Source organism: Uloborus diversus, chromosome 7, assembly GCF_026930045.1.
Source record: "Uloborus diversus isolate 005 chromosome 7, Udiv.v.3.1, whole genome shotgun sequence".
Taxonomy (NCBI): Eukaryota; Metazoa; Arthropoda; class Arachnida; order Araneae; family Uloboridae; genus Uloborus; species Uloborus diversus.
Genome location: NC_072737.1, coordinates 151,040,787 through 151,066,191, shown reverse-complemented (window position 1 = coordinate 151,066,191; position 25,405 = coordinate 151,040,787). Strand labels below are relative to the sequence as shown.

General features: G+C 31.7%; 1 protein-coding gene across 1 annotated transcript in view; it reads right to left on the bottom strand.

The window, feature by feature from the left end:
• The window catches only part of LOC129226944 (YEATS domain-containing protein 2-like), a 39,742-nt gene that overhangs the window by 10,098 nt on the left and 4,239 nt on the right, over positions 1-25,405 (bottom strand). The window contains 7 exon segments of the mRNA XM_054861573.1: positions 2,921-3,750; positions 5,771-5,815; positions 7,973-8,084; positions 9,714-9,875; positions 13,709-13,797; positions 22,958-23,161; positions 24,971-25,041. Of these exon segments, the coding sequence (XP_054717548.1) occupies positions 2,921-3,750; positions 5,771-5,815; positions 7,973-8,084; positions 9,714-9,875; positions 13,709-13,797; positions 22,958-23,161; positions 24,971-25,041 (1,513 nt within the window).

Sequence of the window (25,405 nt, the reverse complement as noted above, 5' to 3'; positions counted from 1 at the left end):
TTGTTAGCGCACAATAATAATACCAATTGCTTTTAGTACCAGGGTTTGCCGATATATATCATGATATATATGCCATATTTATTTTGAAAATATCTTGATATTTTGACATTTTACTTTTTCAACTACAGTATTTTCAATATAAAAACTATATTAATCATACTATTAATATTGTTCATTTATTATTAAAAATAACCAAAGAGCAATGTACTATATTTTTATGATGTATTAATACATCATTAATATAACAAAATATAATAAAATTCCTTTTTTATATTCATAAAACTATTAGTAATGAAACAAATTTTAATTCATATTATTAAAGGGTCTAATTAAATATTAGAAGTTCAGAGAAAAAGAAAATATCTTATGATTGTGCACCGACGAATGCATATTTTTTATTTTTGAATCACATATAACAGCGTAAAACTAGCCAACAGAAGAAAAATGAATAAAACAGCTAATGCTAAATTAACTCCATTAAAATGGATAAAAGTGTAAAATGAAATATTAAATATAAATAAGGAAAGAAACCTTCATTTTAAGTCTAAATATTGTTTTACAATATAAGAAAAGAAAGAGCAATTTGAGGATGCATTTACTATTTTGAAGAATTTAGTTTGTGCTGATTGAAAATATTGGATATGTATCAAAATATCACGATATTTTCAAACCCTGTTTAGTATGCATTCTGAGACTTTTCTGCAGAAAAAGGTTTTGAAATTTCTTCACTAAATATTTGTTTTATACTGCAGATGGACTATTGATTAAACACTATTTTATTTTGAAACTTAATGGAGACATAATTTTAACTTTATTCTAATTGGGATTTCTACATAAATTAGAAATTCTACCATGACAGTAAATAGCGCCAACCAGATAGCCATTTACTTACGTAAATTTAAAATGCCAAATCTTAGTTTTTTTTTTTGGGATTTTATGTAAGATTTGAGCATTTATAAGAAAGATATAAAAGGTAGTTTAGTGACGAGCAGAGCACATCAAATCAGTACGTAAGAAAATCTGAAAGTGGCACACAGGTTCTGTTCTTTCCCAGCTAGTGGCACTCTTTTGAGAAAGGTTGGCCACAATTGTGTTAGTTTTTATTACTCGTAAGGAACCCTTTGAATAAAGAATAGGCCTCTCAAAGGCAGTTCATGCTTTAAGAAATATTTTGTTATTGAATTACTATACATTTAATATATGGCATTTTACTTTACAAAAAAAAAAAGCTTTTATGTGTGATTCCATGTTTTTGAGACATTAGAATTTTAAAAATAGCAAAAAAAAAAAAAAAAAAAGTGATAAAAATACACTAGTTTTATTTTGAAAATATTGTGAATGAAATACATTGATTGAAAGCATCATTGTCACGCTTTTACTTAAGATTACTTTTAATTACTGTAACTGTAAAATAACTGAATAATGACTGTAACTTACAACATTCTTAAACTGTCATATTTATCCAAATATTTCCAAGCTGAATAATAAATTGATCCAACTTTAGCAATAATTGCAGCTTTGCATTTCTAATGGAGCATATATGCATATGTCCATCAATTTCCATAGTATCTACAGAACCTGTTTTCACATAAGTTAGACTTACACATATTTACATTGCTATTTTAAGAGTTTTACGCACAAAAAATGTCTATATTTTACTGCAAAGCTTAAAAGGTTAACTGAAGATAGCCGGAAAGCTGATTGAATTGTTTGAAATTGTTAGGTTGGAATGAAAAGGCTATTTTTTGTTTCTTTTCAAGGCTTTTAAAAAGTGAAATATTTTAAACCTGGTATATAGAATCATACATAGAGAGAGAGTATGTATATATAATTTAAATTTTTGAACTCTATGAAATATGCACAATTAATGTGATGTTGTCTAGAACATTGATTTTTAATCATTGGGCCAATGAATGGACTAGTACTGATTAGCTGAAAACTTAGACCAGTCCACAGTGATTCTTACTTGTACACAGGAATTTCCTTTGTGTATGTATAAAAAAATTATGTTCCTGTATTAAAAAAAAAAAAAAAAAAAAAAAAACTCTGAATTCAAAATATGAATAAATAAAGCAAATAAAATGAAATAAACACATAAAGAATAAAACATAAGGCATTTTTTTAAAAGTTAACTTCAGAAGCACTTTCCAGTTTTCTGTGATTGTGCAAAGGTTTATTTACTCTTACTTACAATAATTACTTATCTTTACATTAAATTTTATTTTCAGCAAATGATAATAATTATAGATTGTAAGATACAAATCTTACAATCAAATTAGGTATCAAGAAGTTTTTCTGCTTAAAACTTTACCAGTCTACAAAAATTTTTCACCAATTTTCACCGGTACATATGTCAGAAAAAAAAAAAAAAGAGAGAGAGAGCTGCTGCGCTAGTTGAACTTAAACTACTTTTATTCATCAGAGGAATGAAACAACCTAAGAATACAGGGGCTTCCTTCATATAATACGTTTTGCGTATTATCAAAACCGTGCTATACGAGACTTTTTTTAAAATAACTTTTTAGCTTAGTTTTTATACTAACTAATCATGTAAATAGTAAAAATTATGTCAATATGTATCATGTTGTATTGAAACCGTGTTTTGTGTTATATCAAAACTGTGTTATACAAAACTTAAGAAATAATGTGACCAAGGGATGTATACCGTATTATATCGAAACCAACTTTTATGAAAACAAAGTAAAAACTTATTACAGTTATTATCAAACATTAACAGACTGTATTTTAAAAAAAATCCATCTTTTTTATAAATAACTTTCGTGTTATATCAAAACCATGACGTATTAAATTCAAATTTCGTACAGTGTAATATCGAAACTGTGTTGTACAAGTACTGCATTATATGAGGGGCGTTTGTACATATACTGAAAAAAACCTAAGAAGAAAATCAATATCTTACTTTATAAATTCTAGTTCTTTATAAAAGGAGCATCGTTTTCTTACAATCTTGCCTGGTTTTAAATCCAATGTATGTTTTTCAGACGAACTTTCTGAAGGAGAAACAGGATCTTTCTTAATTTGAACATTTATTTCATTGTTCTGAACTTTTTTCTCAGTCATAGGAATTAACAGAACTTGATTTTGACCACTTTCTTTATTAGGAACAACTTTTAATATATAAGACGGTACAGCTGCATTTGGTTTTGTTTGAGGGATATTAGATTGTTGCTTGATCTGGGAAACATTATTATTGGAAACAACCACGTTATTTAGTTTCGGAGCAGCAGATTTTTCTGATTTAATTCGAAGCAAGGACGACTGAGGAACTAACAACACCCTACCTTCAGAGTCAGTACATTTAACAAAAGCTGCACTGATCCCATTTGGTACAGTTGAACTTTTTGATACATCATTTGGCACAGTGTTCTTCACTGAAGAACCAGAAATTATAATTTTAGGTATAGGAGGATTATTTTGATTTGTCAAACTTTCCGTTGGTGCACTGTTCCTGGCATCAACACTTGACACTTTACTATTACAAGTTCCTTCAGTTTCCCTCAGAATATTTTCAGGTTCATTGACTGGAAGCTTAAAATTCTTGGAAGAAGTATCTAGGCTATTTTCACAAAGACCGTTTATAGTTAAATGATTTTGTGAAAGACAAGAGTCAGCATTTTTTAAAGAACTGTTTTCTGTTTCAATACTGGACACCTTCTGGATTTGTGGCATACCGGTGTTTTTTACATTATTGATGCTTTCTTCAGATTTGAACAAATACAATTCCACAACCTATGGGAAAGGAAGGAATATTTAGGAAAAGATGTTATATGATAGTTTGGCAAAGTTTGAATTTCAAAATCAAATTGCTAAGTAGGTGAAGACAGATATTGTTAAGCATTTCAAGTGAAAGAAAATCACTCCCACTATTAAAACATGAAACAAACGAAATAAAAATAAATTTTTATTTGAAATTTTGTAAAGCTTTAACCAAGACATTTGAAAATTAATGACTCAGTTATTAATCTTAAAATAGTTTTAAATGAAATTACTTTTAACAAAAGATTTTAGAAAAGCTATAGGAAAATCAAGTGTTTGAGGCAAGAGAACAATGTAAGCATAAAATATGCCCTATTGTTTTGTAGCAGATTCAATTAGAATTAAAAGACTTCATATGAAATTAGATACTTACGAAAACTGAGTGGATAGAATATACGTATTAAATCAAAATGTGGAGCAGATATAAGGAAAATGAAATTGCTGAGATACAATATAAGGATTGATTCAAACAAAGTAACTAATTCATTAAAATAAAATGGGAACAACATTTATGCATAATAGACCAATAAAAAAGCTTTTAAGGCTTACTTTTAATAAGATATATTAGCATCAACTATAATGCCTTACAAAAATAATTGCATTTCTAGAATAGAATTGAAAAAGGCTAAAAATTGTGAAGATGCAATGCTTTTCAGAAGTCTTTGAAGTTTGGTAGATAAAAAAACTTGCCTTTCTTTGACAAGTTCCGTTTATCTTTGAAGTAATCAATTGGGAATAAGTTCTAAGTTCAAAAATACTTACTATATTTTAGAAAAGTCATGGGGAGGAAAAAAAAAACTACCCATACACGAAGAGTCTATACATTTTTTCATTTTTCCTCTAAAGTGGACACTAAGACTTCAATATATTTTTACTAATATAATCAACTCTCACAAATCGTCAAAACCAATATTTCTAATTTTCACACTATATGCTACTGTTTTATACACAAATAATGAAGTAGCAGTCTATGTTTACTGGTTTGCAGAACTTCTAATCCCAGTTGTTCATTTATTATTACTATTTCAAATGAAATTGGGGACCCCATTTATAAAAATTTGGAGGGGTGTTCTTGGATAGACTACTTACACAACCATTGTAGCGTCAAAAAAGGATGTTTTCTTAAAAGAGGTGATCATACCAGCACCATATGAGAAAGGTCATGCATTCATCAAAAATAAGAATTTTTAATGCTATTAAATGTAGAACTGATGAGCATTAATGAAAGAGGTATACTAATTAGGATGCACTATTAGGGTCAGTCAATAAATAACGAGGCAGAGGCTATAAAACAGATTTTATTCAATATTCCTCAAAAATACCTCTAACAAATTAGTCGCATAATTCCGTGCTCAAAAAAGTCTTTTGGCTGCTGCTGGAACCAATAACGCACTCACCCCTTTACTTCATTGTCCGAATGAAATCGTTGTCTTCGAAGTGTTCCTTAAAGTCTGGGATCTTATGGGGATAGATCCGGACTATAAGGGAGGTGCTTCAAGACTTCCCACTTAAATTTCCGCAAAAGTTCCTTTTTTGCACTGGCTGTGTGTGGTTCCGGTAAACTTTCACGGGCTGTCATCATGTTGCAGGATAACGCAAAACCATTGACAGCCAATGCAACTGAGGAATTTTTGAGGGAAATTTAAGTGGGAAGTCTTGAACGACGCCCCATATAGTCCAGATCTACCCCCCCTGCCCCTATGATCCAACATCTTTGGGAAATTCAAGGTACTTCGTGGACAACGATTCCATTCGGGTCATGAAGTAAAGCAGAGCGTGTGTAATTGATTCCAGCAGCAGCCAAAGAACTTTACGAGCACAGAATTATATGACTAATTTCACAGTGAGATAAGTGTTTAAACAATTTTGGTCAGTATTTTTGAAGAATGTCAAATAACGTCTGTTTTATAGTCGTTGTCTTGTTATTTATTGACTGACCCTCATAATTACCAAAACTAAAACTAAATCCAACAGAAAAAGTGTGCATACTTACTGTTTCAGCACCAAGTGTTTGCAAGCCAGTGAATGTCTTATCCAACTACATATAATAAAGTAATAATATTATTTATTAATTCCAAATGATCGATAAATCTTCATCAGTTTTCAAAATTAATTCTTAATAAAAACAAAAAATATGAAAGTTGCTTTTAAGATCAAATTGCTAGAGAACATAGTAAAAAAGACAATCAAGATTCTTGGAAATGCAGCAAATTTAAGCACTAAGAACTGACACACACAAAATTAATCAAGGTGGTAAAAAAATTCAAAAAAAGAATATCATATTAAAAACAGCCGTGCCTATCCTATTCCTGTGTAGCAGTAATAACATGTAGTACAAATATAATCAATTTAACATAAGCATTACAAAATACATAATTTTGGATTATTATATGCTGGATAGATGAGCTGCAACGATACCTTATTTCATTGTTACTTTTATTTTTAAATTCCCAATTCATTGCCTCGGTCTGTTGGAGTGTCTTATGTTTGTGTAATCGCTGAACATAACTATTAGCAAAAATATCTGCATAGAATTGGAGTAAAGGATTTGCCTTGTTGTCCTCTGTGTCGACAGGGTGAGATGAACAGTGATCATCTCAGGGACTGCCCTGTTATTTTAATATTTATAAATGACAACTCTAAGGATACTAAATTTTATTCATATTATTATTTTACTTCTTCAACTTATTGGGATGCTTGCCAATTAATGGCAAATGCCCCAGAAGCGCATAGGATAAAAAATAAATAAATAGGGTTGTGCTATCCATTGAGGTAAGTTACTATCATATTAATTTTCATTTGCATTTTAAAATCTATTTTCCTCAAAAGTTATGGTACTGTTCTAAATTTTCCAGGTAGACCTAATTCTACAGTAAAACTTGATTGATCCTCACCCTATTAAACTAGACTTCATTTAACATGGATAGCCATTTAAATGGTACATACTGCATAAATAAAAGGCGAGTTAGCGCAATAATGTATTTTTGTAGGTCGAGTTTTCTTTTTTTTTTTGGAATATTCTCTCATGCAGTTTTATATTTCTTTTTCTTGAACTCAAGATAGAATTTTTACTTAGTAGAGCAGTTTTTACATACTTTGGCTCAATTCATAGCTTATTTAATCCACACTTTCACTAATTGCGACAACCTGGATCCCTTATCTATCTGGATTAATGAGGTTTTACTGTAATTAACTGAAATGTATGACAGAAGGAAACAAAAGTTTTAATGGTATCTTATAACACGTTTCAAAAATTCCAAATGTTTACATATATGTTGAAATAGATAAAAAAACAATCTTCTACAATTGTTTTAGCTGCAAAACAATAATTAGTAATTATGAGAGTACAATAGAAGCTTGTTTTATGTGGGGGTTACGTTCCACGGAAATGCAGCCTAAATCGAAACTACGTAAATTGAGACCTAATACTAGTGTTAAAATAGGGTTAGATTCCATACATAAAAAAAATACTTCATTCAAGTGATGACTAAATCTATAATAAGTTTGATGTGTACTTTTGTCGACTTTGATGCACAACATGCATAAAGAAAACATAAATTAATTTCGCGTTCTGTTTATAAAGAGGAGCTGGCTATGATAGTCTTTTGGCAGTCATTAAGAATTTTTCTCTGTGATTCTTTGCAGAGCATTAACGCATCCATGATCACTTGCATCATTCCCATGATAGAATCTTCCTTCACTAACAAATCAGAAACATAGTTTCTATTGTCTAGAAATGGCTCAAAATTTTCAATGTGAACGTTTTTGGTTGTGCTTCACCGACATTGGTATCCTCGTAGGTTTTGGCCACTTTTGTCACTCCTAAAAGCTCTTTTTCCAGTGAGTATTGAACTGCGTGAGTTTAATAACTTTACTCTGGAAAGAGCTCTGGAACCAATCGCATACAATGTCTCCAGTGGCCCAAGCTTGATTATTAGCACGCCAAAATGCAGGTGATTATGCACAATCTGCAATCTTTAGGAGTTTGGATTTTGAAAGAGGGGAAAATTTTATCCGTTAGCATTGGCGCATCCGCGTAAAACCGAAACTCATCCGCGTAAAATAAAATAAAGGTATCAAATCTTAAACTGCATATAATTTAAACCGTATAAAATGAACCTGAGTAAAACGAGGGTCTACTGTACTTACAAAATAATAAGTCAAAGTAGTAGACATTTTAAAGTAAAATACTTACCTTCAAGTTGTGGATAACATCAACAGGCTTGTTGCGAGCATCATGGAAGTGAAGTTGGACTCGAACTGGGAATTCACCCCAGCCTCTTTTTATTAAATGAAATGGAGCATGACTGAAGAAAGAAGATATTTTTCAAACTGAGCAATAATAAAATAATTATAAAATATACACACTGAAATTTTTTTTGTCAATTTAAGAATATTTGCTTATTTAACTTAGAATTTGAACTAAGTTGGTTGGTTCTAGTGGGTTTTTTGGCATAATAGCCTTTATATGCTATGCTACGCCAAAATATTGTACCTAATAACATATTAATATGGTTTATAAAGATCAGGAGAAAATAAGTTTAAAATTTTGTAGCATCATCAACATCCATTTCTCATACATTTTGAGATATTTTAGTCAAGATTTTCAATAAGTTTTTTTGAAGATTGGTTAGAAACGGTGAATTTCAAAATTTCATTCTTCAAATTTAAAATATGTCTGGGAATGTGAATGTAGTACAAAGTTATGAAAGCTGCTTTTTTATGCCCATGCAATTCTTATGTATTCTAGTCTTTTTTGATTGACAACAATGTAGTGCAAATTTTGTTTTAGTCCACCTCATAATCAGTCTTCGGAAGAATTTACTTCAAAATTTGATAAAGAACAATAAAAACCAGGGTTGATAAATTCAAGCATTGTCAATCTAATTTTCTTTGTGAAGCATTGTTGTATATACATAATTTTGGAATACACAGTCGGACCTTGGTCTAACGAACCTCTATGAAATGAATTTCGTGATTTAGCGAATTTTTCTTTTTTGTCAATATAAATGAAGGCAAAACCCCCCTATTTACCAAATAGTAAACCCCAAATTAAGAAATAATGTTAGCAGTAAAAAAAAAAAAAAAAAAAAAAAAAAAAAAAAAAAAAAAAAAAAAAAATTTAGTTAGAAAATATTGGATGATTTTTCAAACAATACATACATCTTGTCCAAAGCAGAAAAAGACTTTTATTGGAATCAGCCATTTTTAATGGGCAACGAGGCAGCCAATGAACGGCGATTCTGACGCAGAAGGCGATAGTGAAACTCTCATTAAAACTTACCTTTTCAAATGCTTTACATGGCCTGGAAACTAAAAACATATTTCATGCAGCAGTTTGTAAGTGACACAGCATTTTCTTTTCTCCATAAAAGTGAAAGAGAACTATTTCAAGTCAAGTATCAAGGAAATTGTCAAACATCTACTGATCAGTACTTTAAAATTTCAAATTAACTAGTGTGTAATAAATCATTCAAACTTTTTAATCATGGATATTTCTGTGCAGTTGCTAATAAGGGCTTTTAGATAAGGTAAGTGCTTTTTTCTCACTTTGACATTACGATTAGCCCCGATTTAACATATAAAGGTTTCAGTCCTGATGAATTTGTTAAATCAGGGTCCGACTGTACTTCTAGGTGCTAAAATTTATTAAACAAGGACACAGAAAGGTATTGATTCATACCATCATTGAAATTGATTTAAAATTCATTACTTTTTTCTGTTTGTTTTGAGATTATTGAAAAATATTTTATTTATGGGTATCCACAGATTTTACATTACAATGCTATTTTTTTCATTTTTCTAGCCCCTACCCTTCTTTTTCTATTCAAACAAAATGTTTTCATGGTTGTTCAAGTAAATAAACATTCATAAGTGCAATTAGAGCCAACATTTAAACTTGGATCAATTAAAAATAAAAATTTTCATTTACAAACCTGATTTCAACAATATCAGTAGGTCTATAACTGGGATGCAGAAGAAATCGCACTTTTTTCACAAAACCTTCAATGTCAGGATTATGCTTATCACCACGCACATAGATCATCCATTTGTGTGTGGATTGATCATTTTCCTCCCTTTGCCATACAGGAATGAATCTGGAGCAAAATAAGCAATAGAATATTAAATTAACACTAAGTCAATGCAAAAAAAAAAGAATAATAAGTAGTACAAAATTGAATTGAAAGTAATTCCTCGTTTTGATACTTTTTACGTTCCAAGTTTAAAAGCTCCAGATGGGCTATCATCTTATAATGAATTGGCAATCAGTCAAGAGAAGCATAAGGAAGAAGTGTCAGTTAAAAAGATGCATCTCAAAAAAAAAAAAGGTAACTTTAAATAGAGTACTACATAAAAAGTCAAAAAAGTTTTTCTCTTATGTTACCACAAGTGTTTCAACTCAAATGTTTTACCACTTAAAAAGAGTAAGTGTATATTGTAGGCTACTGAAAAAACATTTAGAAAGAATATACAGAGGAAGAAGTCTGGAGAATATGGTAAATAAAATTCAAATAAAACATACACAAGATTAAAAACATATAAAACAAAATCCAGTAGTACTTCAAAATGAGAAATGTAATCAATAATTCTTTAGCACTGCCTGAACTTGGTTAGATATATTTAAGCAAATATTACTCCAAATCAGACAAATAAATATGTAATCCACTCATATTGGTGCAGTTTTCAGCAATGATGTTTGTGTAAAAATTTCATCCCATAATTTCAAACTGTTACTGTAATTTTTTCTCTTCCATGACTATTCTTGTATTACTAAATGTCGAGAACACAATATTTTTTAATTTTTACATAACATATTTATTGTTGTTTGTTAAACTCTTTGCTGGAATATTTTATGTTATGAAAGAGAACAAGTCAAGTATATTAGCCTCGGCACATGCATATTTCTCATCAGCTGTTCCATTGGTCTTAGATGCAACAGAAAAAAACTAAAAAATTCAGAGCAAAAGATTGTTTTATTAAGAAGTTATGACACAATGAAGGTTACAAAACAGAAGTAGTAGAGCCTCCTCCAGCAGCTATACAAGACAAATGGTATGAAGTGAAATAGGTTACCTATGACCAGTGGCGGAAACAAAGGGGGGGGGGAGGTCATGACCCCCTTAAAAAGCCGGCAACAGTGTCCGTCCACATTGTGTCCCCCTCTACATTTTACGCATAAACAATTACACTATTCAATTTATTAGGTTTTTTTTTTTTTTGAAAGTTAATATTTGAACTACTACTTTGTTTCATTGCCTATGAAATTAATTTGCAACGTTTATCCCCTATTAGGTACCTTATTCCTAGCTGATTTAGTGCTTCTCATTGACCCCCAAGCAGTTTCAGAAATATTTCGTACCCAAAACTGTAGGTTTGATCATGGTGAGTGGGGGTCCTTCAGCATGACCCCGCCCCATAAAATGGTTTTCTGTATCCCCCCCCCCCGCCTATGACCACTGAGACTAAATTGGGATTCACCATTGAAGATAACACACCACCTCCTGTCTGTCACAACACAGCTAATCAATTGCAGCAAAGATCCAATCGGCAAAAATCCAATCTCTCGCAAGGAACGCCGGTTTGAGATAATACCGTCTTCCAGTCTACTCCGGATTGTTTCTCTTGATACCATTGGTTTCTTGGAAGGTGTTAAAGGGCTTGGAACTAATGTTAGCGACCTTGTTGATACGTTAGTGTTCGCTCTTATGATGTGCGTTTTCTGAGCTCATTTCTGTTTCTAGACTGCTTTAACCAACAGCAATGGAGTGATTCATTTATTTTCGCCACCCTGCTTCTATGAGACCTATTGTACGTCCGTCCATTTGGAAAGTCTAACGATTGTTCACATACCTCTACAAGGTTGTCCTAATCAAAATAGCATCCTTACAACTCGAAAGTTTCGTTTGAAGTGTCCTTTGATACAAGCTTTCCCACTTTCAATCACACCTATCTGCACATCTTGTATGCGCATAGCGCGCTTACCCGTTCCTCACTGGCGATGAAATTTAATTTAAATCATCTCCTACCAAACTACATTCTTGCCGAGTTTGTGGGTTGCAGCTCAATTTATTCTTGATGATATTTTTTTTTGTGACAAAGTGTATTTCAACTAGAGGTGCGACATAAATGGCAAAACATCGATGATATTGATACATCGATCAAAAAACATTGATGTTTTGAAACATCAATCGTTTAATCAATATATAGCATATATTTTTCAATACAGACTTACATATATGATAATTTCTAACAAATGTTTCTTAGTGGATCAGTGAATTCTTTTTTGGCATTGCGTCAATTTGTTAAATTATAGCTATTATTTCAGAAATTTCTATTAACATTACTCTGTTGAAGCGGAAATTGTTTTGAGAAGTTCCAGATAATCTAAATACCGGTAGCAGCGGACATACTTTCTTTGATTCTGTTCTATGTTGTTTTCCAAGCAATGAGGATTCAGTAAAAATTGGAATCAATTTTGGAAAAACAATTTGAGGAGATCTGTGGTGATTTTAAGAAGCCTTTTGAAATTTTGTGGAATAACTTGGTATTTTGCATAAAACAGAGGTGCCCACCTAGAGGGGGGAGAAGGCTCAAGCCGCCGACTGGGCCATTGAAATTTTTAGGGGCGGGGGGGGGGGGGGGGGTTAAAGGGGTATTTTTTACTTTTCTGTGGGAAGGGGCTCTTGCTTTGGGGTGTGCCCTTGCCCTTAGGAGGATTGGGCATCCCTGCCTAAAATTTAATTAAAAAAACAAGAACCACTTGTCCAAAAGGCTCCTTAACAAAAATAGCTTTGGGAAGGTTTTTGGTGTTCTTACTGGTATTTACACCTTAAAGCGGCGCCGTGCTATAATTACCTAGCATCAGTAATGATCCAATTAGCAGAAGTTACCTCTTTAATGGGGAAACTTACTCACACCCTGTGTGACTGCCTATAGGTTTGAACATCTTGGTCATCATTTGCTTGAGCCGTGAGAGATTCATGATATTCCTATTGGGTGTTTGCTGAATTTTACTTCAGCTGCTGTTCTGTTTTAAGACTTCTATTTGGGGACTAGTACAATGGACCTCTGGTCGCAGTGTTTGGTTTGGTTGAACCCCCCTTTCTTTCATTTTACTTTTTTTATTAATGTTTTGAAACATTGATGTTTTTCAATTGATGTCGCTTCTCTGTGAGAAATGTTATAATAATTTTAAATTAAAATACAAAAACATCAACATTGATGTTCCAAAAATGACGAAAAAGAAACATTGATGTTAAAAACATCAACATCGATGTCGCACCCCAATCTGACAACCTTTGAAGACAGTTCAGTTTTCGCTTCTTAATCACTCCCAACAATTCAGATTTTAAGCTCAAAATTTAAGTTTAAGCCAAGCATTAGAAAACATTTAATGAGATTCAAAAATAGTAGTAAAGAATAGTTGTTTGTTACTTCTAAGTCTAGAGCGCACTCTATCGACATTTTTAAAACTACATCTCCAAAATTTATTTTCAAAAAAATACTGCTAAAAAATAATTTAAGCGAAAACAGCAAACGAATCGACTAATTTCTTCGTTTTTTAAGATCATTCGAAATTTTGAACCCTAATCTTTAACTGAACCTATCTAATTCAGAAGACGTTTAGAACCCTTATTTTTGACATCATTTTGTTTGTCATGATATGTACTATCACCCCTTAAAGTTTTGCCAAAGAATTCAGAAACACCGTGCATATTATACACATGCTGTGTTAGAAAAAGACCTTACACAAAAAGTCATTACAATTGCTCTAATTTCAGATTAATTCCTAATTTTTATGTCAATTTATAAAGCCATGTGAAAGTTGAGTACCAAACAGATAGACACACAAACAAATTTTTATACATAGATAAGTAGAGGGTGAAATTTTTAAATTATTAAGGTAGTTAATGCTTTATGAAATACATACTTGGAAACGTTTCCAATAACTATTTTACACTTTGTTTTAAACCTTGGACCTCGATAAGTAACATCATCAGGCAAAATATAATTATCATCCTAAAATAGAAAATAAATTTGAATATGTTTAGAAATGTTTAAAACACACATGTAAAAAATCAGAATCAAACAAATAAAAACATAAATATGTTTTAAAAATCAATTAAATGTAAAGATATATGAAACATAAACTAAGGAGAAAGCTGGTGCTTTTAAAAGAAAATTAAAGTTAACAACTTTTATCTTTAGGGTACAGTTCAAGCCTGCTCTTTAAAATGGGTATTAGGAGGATAATATATAAGCTAGTTGAAATCTTTGTCAATAAAAGAAAAGAAAAACTTTAGCTTATGGTTTTAAAATTGTATTCTAAGATGTTATCAAAATTAATAAAATTTCTCATAACTACATAGATGTATTTATCAGAATGCAAAAAATATAGCTAGAAATTCTTCATATCAATAATAAACAAAGCACTCATAATAACAAATCAATTCAGTATTTTAGATGTCTCCACCCCTTTTTCCCCCCACTTATATATTGAGGATGAAAACATAGGCTTAAACTCTTTGCGTTCATGGAAACCAGAAGTCAGATTGGTTTTAAGCAGTGTGGAGCGTCTAGCACTTTTCATGGCATATCTGGACAAACCATAGTTTTTAATATATTACAATAACAAAAAACATATAATAAAGTTTAAAAAGTTAAATATATATATATATATATATATATATATATATATATATATATATATATATATATATATATATTTTAATTTTCAAATTGCATTAAAAATAGCAAAAATAAACCAAAAATAGATTCAGAACATAATAGTTTACCATCACACATTTTCTTCAAAGCAGAGCATATTTGTATCAATCCAAATCAAGTAGACTTGAACTAAATTCTGGCCGATTTACTTTGCCTACATTTACAAACTCTGTCAGGGCTCAAACACAATTGTTTACTTCAAACTAGAATTTATTAAGTGATTCAACTCCTTTTTTTCTAGGATTAACTTACAATTACAAGACAGTACAAAATAGGCTTAAAAATTACTTCTGTCTTTTGATAAAGATCTGAACAAATATCAATTGCGAAAGTACAGGATTTGTCACAATGCCCTCCATGGTTTGGAAGACTTTTTGAAACAAACATAATACTAATACAGTAACAACATTGCCCTTTACTGTAGAAAAATCTACACAGGTTTAATTTCCCAACTATTCAGTAGGTGATGCTTTCGTTATGCATGAGAAATCATATCTTAAGTCCAATTCTTGTTTTTACTCACTGGAACATGTCATGATGAATGGTAACAAATGTGGTTGCGATCTTTTGGTGTAAAAATCAAAACATCATCCAATCCAAGGTCAGTATTGAAGAAATGGCACTTGAAGAATGGTTTCTTACAGCGTTGCCACAGGGAGTATGCAGCGTTACAAACAAGCAAACACTGATATTTGTGTAAATTAATATGTATTATCCAATAATTTTTCATCACAGGGAAAGAAAAGTAAATAAACAAAATAAATAAGGGGAAGCAAAGAATTCATTAAAACTGAAATGAATGACTAACTGAACATGATAAAACTGAACATGATGAATGAATTTTTATATTTAACTTTTTATTTATTTAAAAAAAAAAAAAAACTTCCCTTACCCATTCATTACTTGGAACTTAAAAGAAAAGAAAATGCAAAAGTAAGCAGAACAATGAATACTGGTGATTAATCTCATGCTCTCCAAATTAAATTAGCAAAAAATTCATGATACATGTCAAACAAAGCATTCAATATTTTGCTTTTGTGATAGACATTTTAATATTTGATTAAACAAAAAAAAAAAAAAAGAAAAAAGAAAATTAATTTGAATTCTGAAATTTCGAATTCAAATTATATTTTTCGCAATCACGAACTGAGACAGGAAGGACCCTACTCATTGGAGTTATTGTTTCTAGAAACGGCTCCTGTCCCCCCCCCAAGCCTGCCTCTCCTCCTGGGTGGTTACGAGTGCATAGTTGTGTGTGTGCGTAGACCTGTGTGTATGCACGTAGGCGTGTGTGAGGGTATGTGTGTGAATGTGGGTGTGTGTAGGACATGGACGCCTCCGACCAGGAGAACCGGGTAGCTCAAAACCATGGCAGCCACGCCGCGCCGCGCCGCCAGCAGAGGACGGTGGGCGGTGGTGCTGCATAGGCTTCTGGTCCAAGTTGAAAAAGGCACGGACACCAAAAACGGTCAAATGAGAACAATAAGCAATCGTAATTGCTCAAAAAAAAAAAAAAAATTTGAATTTTGTCATTTTGAATTCAAATTATGTTTTTCGCAATCACGAGTGTGTGTGTGTATATTTAAGCGTGAGTGTTTGTGTGTGTGTGGGGGGGGGGTATGTGTGTGTGTGTGTGTAGGCATGTGTGTTTGTGTCTGTGTGCAGGCATGAGTGTGTGGGTAGTTGTGTGTATGTGAGTGCGTAGGGGTGTGTGTGTTTGTGTATGTGTGTAGGTGTACGTATGTGTGTGTAGGTGTATGTAGGTGTGTGTAGGTGTATATATGTATATGTGTGTAGGTGCGTGTATGTATGCGTGTAAGTGTAGGATATTGACGAAACCTGGAGACGGTTTTCGCTAGAGGTGCAGCATCGTGAGGACCCGGTCGACGGTGATGCTGCGGAGAGTGGTGGTGGGAAAAATCAAAGGAACGTCAAAAACAGTCAAATGAAAGCAATAAGCAATCGTGATTGCTCAAAAAAATTAATTTGAATTTTTGGCATCTTGAGTTCAAATTATGTTTTTCACAATCACGAGCGTGTGTGTTTGTGTAGGCGCATGTGTGTGGGTGCGTAAGTGTATGTATGCATGTGTGTGAGTGAGTGTTGTGTACGTGCGTGTGCATGTAGGTGGTCGTGTGTGTGTGTGTGTGTGTAGGCGTTCGTGTGTGTGTCTATGTAGGCGTTCGTGTGTGTGTGTATGCGTTCGTGTGTGTGTGTGTGTAGGCGTTCGTGTGTGTGTGTGTGTAGGCGTTCGTGTGTGTGTGTAGGCGTTCTTGTGCATGTGTGTAGGCGTTCTTGTGCATGTGTGTAGGCATTCGTGTGTGTGTGTAGGCGTTCGTGCGTGCGTGTGTAGGCGTTCGTGCGTGTGTGTAGGCGTTCGTGTGTGTGGGACATGGACGCCACCGCCTAGCAAAAGTGGATTTCGGGGGACAGTGCTCAGGACCAGCCGCGCCGCCGCCGGTGGACGGTGGTGCTGCAGGCCTGGTCCAAGCTGAAAAAGGCACGGACGCCAAAAACGGTCAAGTGAGAACAATAAGCAATCGTGATTGCTCAAAAAACAACATCAAAATAAAATTATTTTTTTAAAAAAAATTCTATTTATTCATTTATTTTTTGGTGTGTAACTTTCATTTTATATAAAGTAAAATTCCCTGTACTTTCAAAGTTTTTAAGGAAATTTTCAAATTTCTTGGGATTTTCACTGCTTTTTTTTTAATTCTGTGTTTTTTCTACATTATATAATAGGAGGAAGAGGGGGGGGGGGGATAGAGCATACCTCATCTTGTTTGAAAATAAATAAACGATGATTATGAAATGTTACAATGAGTGAGAAAAGAAATAGAATGTACAGCTGCGACATCATAAAAGGTTCTCATATCCAACATTTGTGAAATAAAACTCGTCGATTTTCTTTCTCTGGTAAAGCCAATGTTTTTGTTTTGGCGATATTGTCATATCATAGCTACAGAATGACATCTAAGTCTAAGAACAGCAGTAAGGTATCCTACTGTTGCTCTGAGGCGAGAATATGTTTCTTTCAATTAGTCTTCAAAATCCCAGAGGAAAGAGTGACACACCCTGTATGAACCAAGGAGGATAGAAGAAAGGGGAGACGCTCAACGCAACAAAACCTGAAGCTAAAACCGTAACCAGTTTTAACTGGCGTGGGGAAAAGTCTACCCAAAACATTTGGATTTAAAGGGCTTTATCAGTGCTATTTTACCTAGAATACTGTGTTTAATAGTGAATATTTTCTGTTGATTTAACTAAAATGCCCGCTTGTGTTGCGTACGGGTGTACAAACAGACCGGGAAACAAAATTCCAGGGATATCTTTCGTGCCATTGTAAAAGAATATTTAAATGTAAGATTTAGGTATTGGGAAAAAAATATTGAAAAAAAAAAAAAAAAAGCAATTCACTTAGACAATTATATTCAAAATTATTGCACTTTAAAGGGCAAAGGCAATAGCGGGTAACACAAAGGGTTAGACATTTTGCAGGCAAGAAGTTATTTATGCCAGGACAGTGGAAAAAGTGGCAAAAACAGAATTAGAGAAAGTTGAATCGAGTTCCGTTAACAAAGATATAGGAATGAAATTTTTTAGCTATCGATTTTATTATTTACTAGCAAAAATACCCGGCATTGCCTGAGTTAGCAATAATTATGAGAAACAATCGTTACTTGCATTTGTTTTCTGTTTTAAGTGAAAGAACTTAAAACACACCTTTTTGACGTGATTTAAAATCTAGCTTCTTCTTTACTCATAAAACTTAAGTAGCAGTAAGTAAAAAGTGCAAAATAGTATTCATTTAGAAACGAAAACACGAAATTTAAGCGTATACAAATGTGAAGAATTTCCGAAATATAAAACTAAACTTCACATGTTTAAAAAGATTTATCAGTTAATACTTATTATTATTTTTTACATTGAGTCTTACCTTCTCTGTATGTCTATTGAAGAACGAACTGTTTAAAAAAACGTAGCCGCGCGCCCGTGATCCCCTTAAACTTGCTTTAGTTATTTCGGAAAATTTTAATTATTGTGGGTTCTTGGTGCGATTTAAAATATTACCGAATTTGCGGAAATCGTTTTGAGATACCTTGGACAATGCTCCTCCTCCTTACTTTGTAAAACGGTATGTTACTAATTTTTGTTAAAGAGATATTGTCGCCATATGCTAAAATACTTTTGGTCACCATAATATGGCGCTAAACAATTTCATCCGTAATGTTTCCAAAATAAGTAGTAAAATTTGGCGTTTTGTTTGAATTTGTGCACAAAGTCACATTAATGGAAGTTTTTGTGCTGTTTACGGATTTGCCTAATTTAGTTGCTGAATTATTTTACAGTAAAAAAAGTTTTTAAAAATTCTTTAATTGCCGATATTTTGTTTACATTCTGAAAGCCTGACAAACATTATTACATAGTCTTTGGCTTCAAAAACCGCGCCAGTTGAAAAAACTGCCAAATGCATCCGCTACTGAAATCTTTCTACATAAATTTTGGCGAGGTTTCTGCTGTTAGATTGGATAATGATTAAGTGTCCAATCCGCACAAATAATTATAAAAAAACCCAGTAATTACAATTGAAGTTCCGTTTAAATGGAAAATAATCAGCCAAATCTAGTTATTATTAGCCAATCTTGGGGGAAAAAACGTTACTTTAAGATTAAGACTTGAGAAAAGCCTCAAACAGTCAGACGAAACACAAAAATATTCAATAATTCTAGCTTTGAACTGGGAGTTGAGATGATACACTAAAAAATGAATTGTATTGAGGAAAGCCTTCGAACATGGAACAAAAAAAGCCCATAACTCCTTTTTCATACAACTTAGAACTTTCTAACAGATGCCATCTTGCAGAAAAATAAGCGCTTTCGATGGACACATAATTTTAATATGTGCACGTATTTTTTGATCGTCATATTGGGGCATTTATGCGAAAATTTGGACAAATTAGAATAAAAAAGGAACTATCAATCGGATTTTTATCGAACTGGTCTACAAACCTCCCCAGTACCAAAAAGAAAAAACGGTGAAAGTTTCAGCCAAATCTGCCGGGTAGTTTCTGAGATCTTAGGGAACAAATTTACCAAAGTCCATTTATATATATATAGATTATATTTATTTATAATTTGCAAAATTTGCGTTTAGTAACAAAAGTAATCCTTTTAAACCTCCATCACAATATGTTGCAATATAATGCTGTAAAATTTTTCTATGAGCCTAATTCTTTTAAACATAAAATTTCAGATAAGTAATTTTTTTTTTAATTAGGTTTGGCACATTTCTGCCAAAGGTAGGGGAAAAAAATTCTAAAAGTGTCCTGGCAAAACTATTTTTTGCCCATATTTGCCAAAGTGGCAAAACTAGATATGCTTCATTTATGGGGATTGGATATAACTTGTTTAATATCATAGTATTTTTAACTGCATTCTAATAATTTTCATGCTTTTGTATTAAATCATTTTTCTTAAAATATTAAATTCCATCAGTGGAACAGTAGTTCATTGCTTTTGTAAAATGCTTTTCTTTTTTATTTTATGAATGCAGAAAGAAAGTGGAGAGTAAAAAGCAATAAAAATCAACTCACTGACTTTGGTATAAAATATTAAACTGTCCTAACTATTAAATAAGAAACTCTCATCTTTTAATTTTTATCAGGGAAGTAGTGCAAATTTTGCAATGCCAACAGAGTAATAAAAATTATAAGAGGTCAACTATGATTATATAGTATGAAATATAAATGTGATAAAAATGTATAATTCATACTAAATGAAATTTTATTATTGACAATTACTCCAAAAAATAGTCAAAGCTCATTCAAATTCAGTTGGATAAGGTATATCAGGATATTTTTTTAAACATTGCATCGCAATATGCAAATTTTAAATCATTATCTATTTCCCCTAGTTTACTTTAAATTGTTTTAATTATACATTTATATTAATGAAGAACCTAGTCTTGGTCTGCTTTTAAATTTCAATTGGATTATTCAAATTGTACAATTGTTGTACCTGTTTTAACAGTTTTTGCCACTATCCTGGCAAAAATAACCCTTTGCTGGCAGGACGACCAACCTCATCAAAATTTAAACTGTTATTATTTTTCCAGATTTCATTTAGATTTTCAAGCTATTTTATTTTGACAGAAAATAGTCAAATAATATAGAAAATTATCTTTATTCTCTAAAGAAATAATACGTTTTTTTCTCCTGACTGGGGAAATTGATAACCAAGGAGAAGTAGATGAGAACTGGTAATGTCTAGTCCTTTTAGACAATCATCCTTTGCATTAATTTTCTTGACTCAAATACAAATTGTAAATTCAATTTTTAATAAAAAAAAAAAAACAATTTTTATAAGCATTCGTTTAAGGGGCATTCCACAGTATTTTCGACATTTATGTAGAGTCCGTAACGTGACCTTTTTTGCCATAACTTTTTAATTTATTGTTTGATTAGCATAGTATTTTATTTTGATCTTTTCCTACCAACACACCAGCTCAAAATAAAATAATTTGCAAATCAAACGGTAAATTAAAAAGTTATGGCAAAAAAAGGTCACGTTACGGACTCTACATAATGTCAAAAATACTGTGAAATGCCCCTTAAGCAAGTTTAATGTTACATTTATTTTAAGTTAGATGTCAAAGAAAACCAAAACTGGAATTTAATTAAAGCATGTTTAATATCTTTCATTAATTTACTGAGGGCAAAATTAAAAAACTACATAAGTTGTCTGTAAAAATTCCATTTTTTGTTCCCTTTTGAATACTAATACTGGCAAAAAATCTATTTTTGCTGGAAGGGGATAAAACAATGTTTTTTTTCCGAATGTGGCGAAATACTTGCCGACCCTGGCAACACAACTTGAATAACTCATTTCTTGTTCGAAATATCTCTACTAGAACCATAGAAAAAAAGGATAGGACACATATTTTTTTTAAATGCAAGAAAACTATAAATTTGCTACATCATATTATGTTATATAATGATGATTCATCATATTTTAACTGTCACAATTAAAAACAAGTTTAATATTCCAGAAATACAGTGCGTAAAAATGTCTCATTTGTGCAAATGGTTTAAGCAATACATACATTTTGAACTACAAGGCAGATTTTTTTTTTTACACTAAACTTATTGAAGAGAGGCTCTTGAAAAAGAAAATGCAATAGAAAAATTATTTAAATTTTTGGGTATTTTAAGGGTATTTTTTAAGAAAGTTAAATTTTTGTCATGCATTTGTGTTTTACTTTCAATGTGTCAATGTTTGTTGTGTATAATAAAGACATTTCCTGTACTTGGTACATTCTGTAGTTCTTTCAAACAATGTTCAAAATTTAAGATTAAAGGCATCTACATTTTTTAGTATAATTTATTTCTTATGTGTTTATACTCTAATTCTAACTAAGCACATTTTTAGACATACTTTTTCATTAATTAAGTGCGTTTAAGCTTCTGAAATTGTGTGGTAATCGGGGGAAATAAATAACTACTCTACATTCCAAAAATGCATTCACTAACAACAAAAATGAATAAAAATAAGAAAAAAAAATCTCAAAGAAATAGCTTTTTTCATTGTTGAATGTGATAAATGAAGCATTTTTTTCCCCCCGCTCCAACAATAAAAATTATAAAAGTGCCGCACATTTATTTCTCTTTCTGAACGTTTTCCCTATTACTCTACATTGAATACCATTGCTTTCTTGGATAGAGTTTTCCCCTTCCCCTCTCCCTTACCCGCTCTGTCCACGGCTTCAAGTGCGCGCAGCAAGTTTACGGCTTTGGGCGTTTCCCCTTTCTTCTATCCTCCTTGGTATGAACAGACCATATGAAGAAAATTTAAACATTTACAGCTGTGAATAAGGAAATTTAACACGTTGACTGCCATGGCAAATTTCAGAAACCTAGCCAAAAAGGACAATTTTATTTAATCACTTAATGTCATTAAAAACTAATTCTAATGCATGGTTAAAATAAAAACAGCGTCCAACAAAGTCATTTCATATATGTATGTACCCAAGCAAAAAAAGGCGAGAAACATGCTATTTCTGTCCAGCAAGTAAAGAGAAGCCAGCCTTTTGGGTGAAAGTTGTTTTAAGAAGTTTCACCAAGAATAAAATATTATTTTATTTTTTGAAGTTGGATTTATTTTTATAATTATATATATATATATATTTTTTTATTAACTTTCTGTTTGTGTAAGCCAGCATTGATTTTTTTTCCCCCTAGAAGCCAACCATCAATATTTGCATTGACATATTCCGAGTTTAATCGGAGCTGCACAAAAATGGCAAGTTTAAGTAAGAGGCAACTTCTAATTGACGTCCAAGAAAAGAACGCTATCTACAAGTCATCTCGTAGTTGACAGTCAACGTGTTAAAAAATAATTAATTAATTAATTAAATGCTGTAAATACCTGCACACATGAAAATTATAACTTACCACTTTTTCAGTAATATTACTTAACATAATATTATTTAATGTGGATGGCACATCTTCCAGAGATTGAGCTTCGTTTGAAGAGTTTTCAATGTTACCAGATGAGCTTGAACAATCAAAAGAATTTACATTTGCATGTTTTGGTGTTTTGCCTAGGTACGGCTTGACAGCTGGATGAATTGAATTACTTGAGCAGTCATTAGACACCTAGAATAAGTTTTTGAAAACAATTCAGAAATGCATTTAAGACATGATGGTTTTATTTTATTTAAGTTTATAACAGAAAAGACATTATGGAAATATAATAGACAAAATTTACAATTCAAAACATTCTGCTGTAACTACGGTAACCCCTTGTTATACGCGCTTTTTGGGGTGACTAAGAAAAAGTATGATATAACCGAGGTCACTAAAAATAGTACATCTAACATACAAGTAAATTAGCACTTTCTTTAGGACAAGATTTACAGATGGTTTTGATGTAATTCCCGAATATACCAATACACTTATTAAAATTTAAGTAATTTTTAAGCATCAGAAAGTTACAAACATCAAGAGGCAAATGAAAATGATATTTCTTAGCTATCACGAGATAAGAGTAAGCATTCCAACACCTTCTTACTCCCAATAGACTTTCTAATACCTCTGATTTGCTGTAGAAAGGATGTGAAAGTAAAAGTAATCAGACTGTTTCCAGAAAACTCTGCCACCTTTCTAGATCATTCTTCCTTTCTTTGAAGTAAATCACAATCTGTACAACCAAGCACAAATTGTTATCGGTACTAAAAGGCAGTCAGTGTCTCCTACTTGGGCCAGTATGACACATGCCTGCTGTCTCTTCCTCATAGTAAAGGTCTTAGTATCAATGCAAAAGAAAATGTCAAGTAGTTCTTAAACTATATCTTAAACTAAAATATTCTGCGGGCATGCACATTTAGATGACAGGAATTGTCAGTTGCTTTTTTAACAAATTTAAGAACAGAAGCATCTTTGTTTTGTTCATTGATAAAATAAAAAAGGAAACTTTTCTGAGTAATACCATATGTTTTTATGAATGGTTTCACATTTAAAGCAGTTTTTTTTTCTCTTTTTTTAGGCTTTAATATTTCGGGACACAGAAGAAAAGAGCAATATAACGAAGGCTTACTGTACTATCCTTTACATCTCTGAAAAATTTTCATTTATTTTTGCTCAGTTAATGAAATTGGCAAAAAAATATTGGTTAACACAGCTTACATTTTTTCCAAAAATTCAAAATTTACTTGACTTTTAAGAATAATGAGAGTAGTATAATAAGAAAAGCTTACAAAATGTATCAAATCAGAGATGAGTTGGGTATTTTATAAAGAAGCATCAAATAAAAGTGGCAAGAACATTTTTCGTGAGTACTCAAGAGGGGTTTCATGAAAAAAAAATGTTGCACCAAACATAAAAATATATTTAGATATTTTGCATGAGTTGTTAACAGCACTCTTACGGCGAAAAACTGTCTCGCAACAAACTAATTATTGCTATGATAGATGAGTTTTCCTCTCTTCAGTCTGGAGTAGAGATGCAAAATTTCCGGAAATTTTAAAAGGTAATTTTACCCCCTTTTTTATTCTGGAAAAATTGGAAAACAAGGAAAAAAAAAAGAATTCTTATAACTTAAAATACGTTTACTAGCTATAACTTCTAAAAAAGCATAAAAAATGTTAAATATTGAAAAAAATATATATGCAAACTACACTATTTATATTAATTGCAAGAATGTACACCAAACTTTTAAACCATTTAAAAATTAGCCAGAATTAGTCTTGGTTCAAAACACCAAAAATTATCAAAATTGTTCTATGTATCATTTTAATGTAATGTTGTAAGTAAATTTTCTCTGGCCAGATTGCTAACTATTTTTTATCAAAGTAAAATACATAATATTTTAAGAAGTACATAACTACTACACACATCTGTTATACAAAAAAAAAAACTATAAAAATTAAATTTTGGAATAGTTACTGACATGAACAGTTAACTTACCTGTTCTTGCCCTAAGGTTGCATAATATTTTGTAATGATGCATGCTCTTAATCGGTCTAACATAGTATGACCTTCATGTAAAAGCTGGAATAAAAAAGATTTTAGTTGCATGCAACACTTGATTTAGTAAAATATTAGCAAACAAAAAAGAGGAAAAAATATTTTGACCTACTGAAAAAATCAGATTGTTAAAATGGATTCTGAGCATACTGAGAAGAAAAGGTCACAGTTTGAACGTCTGCTGTTTGCAGGGTTAGCATGTTTTTGACACTTGGAGGTTTTATCCGCAGTTTTTAGTCATGTCAAAAAAACAATTTTTGACTATTGCTAAAGGTGCGTTTTTATAGAGAAATATTTTGTGAAATATTTATTAATCAGATTAAGTCTCTACTGAAAAATTTGCTTTTGTAATAAAATGCTTTGTGAAGGGTCAGT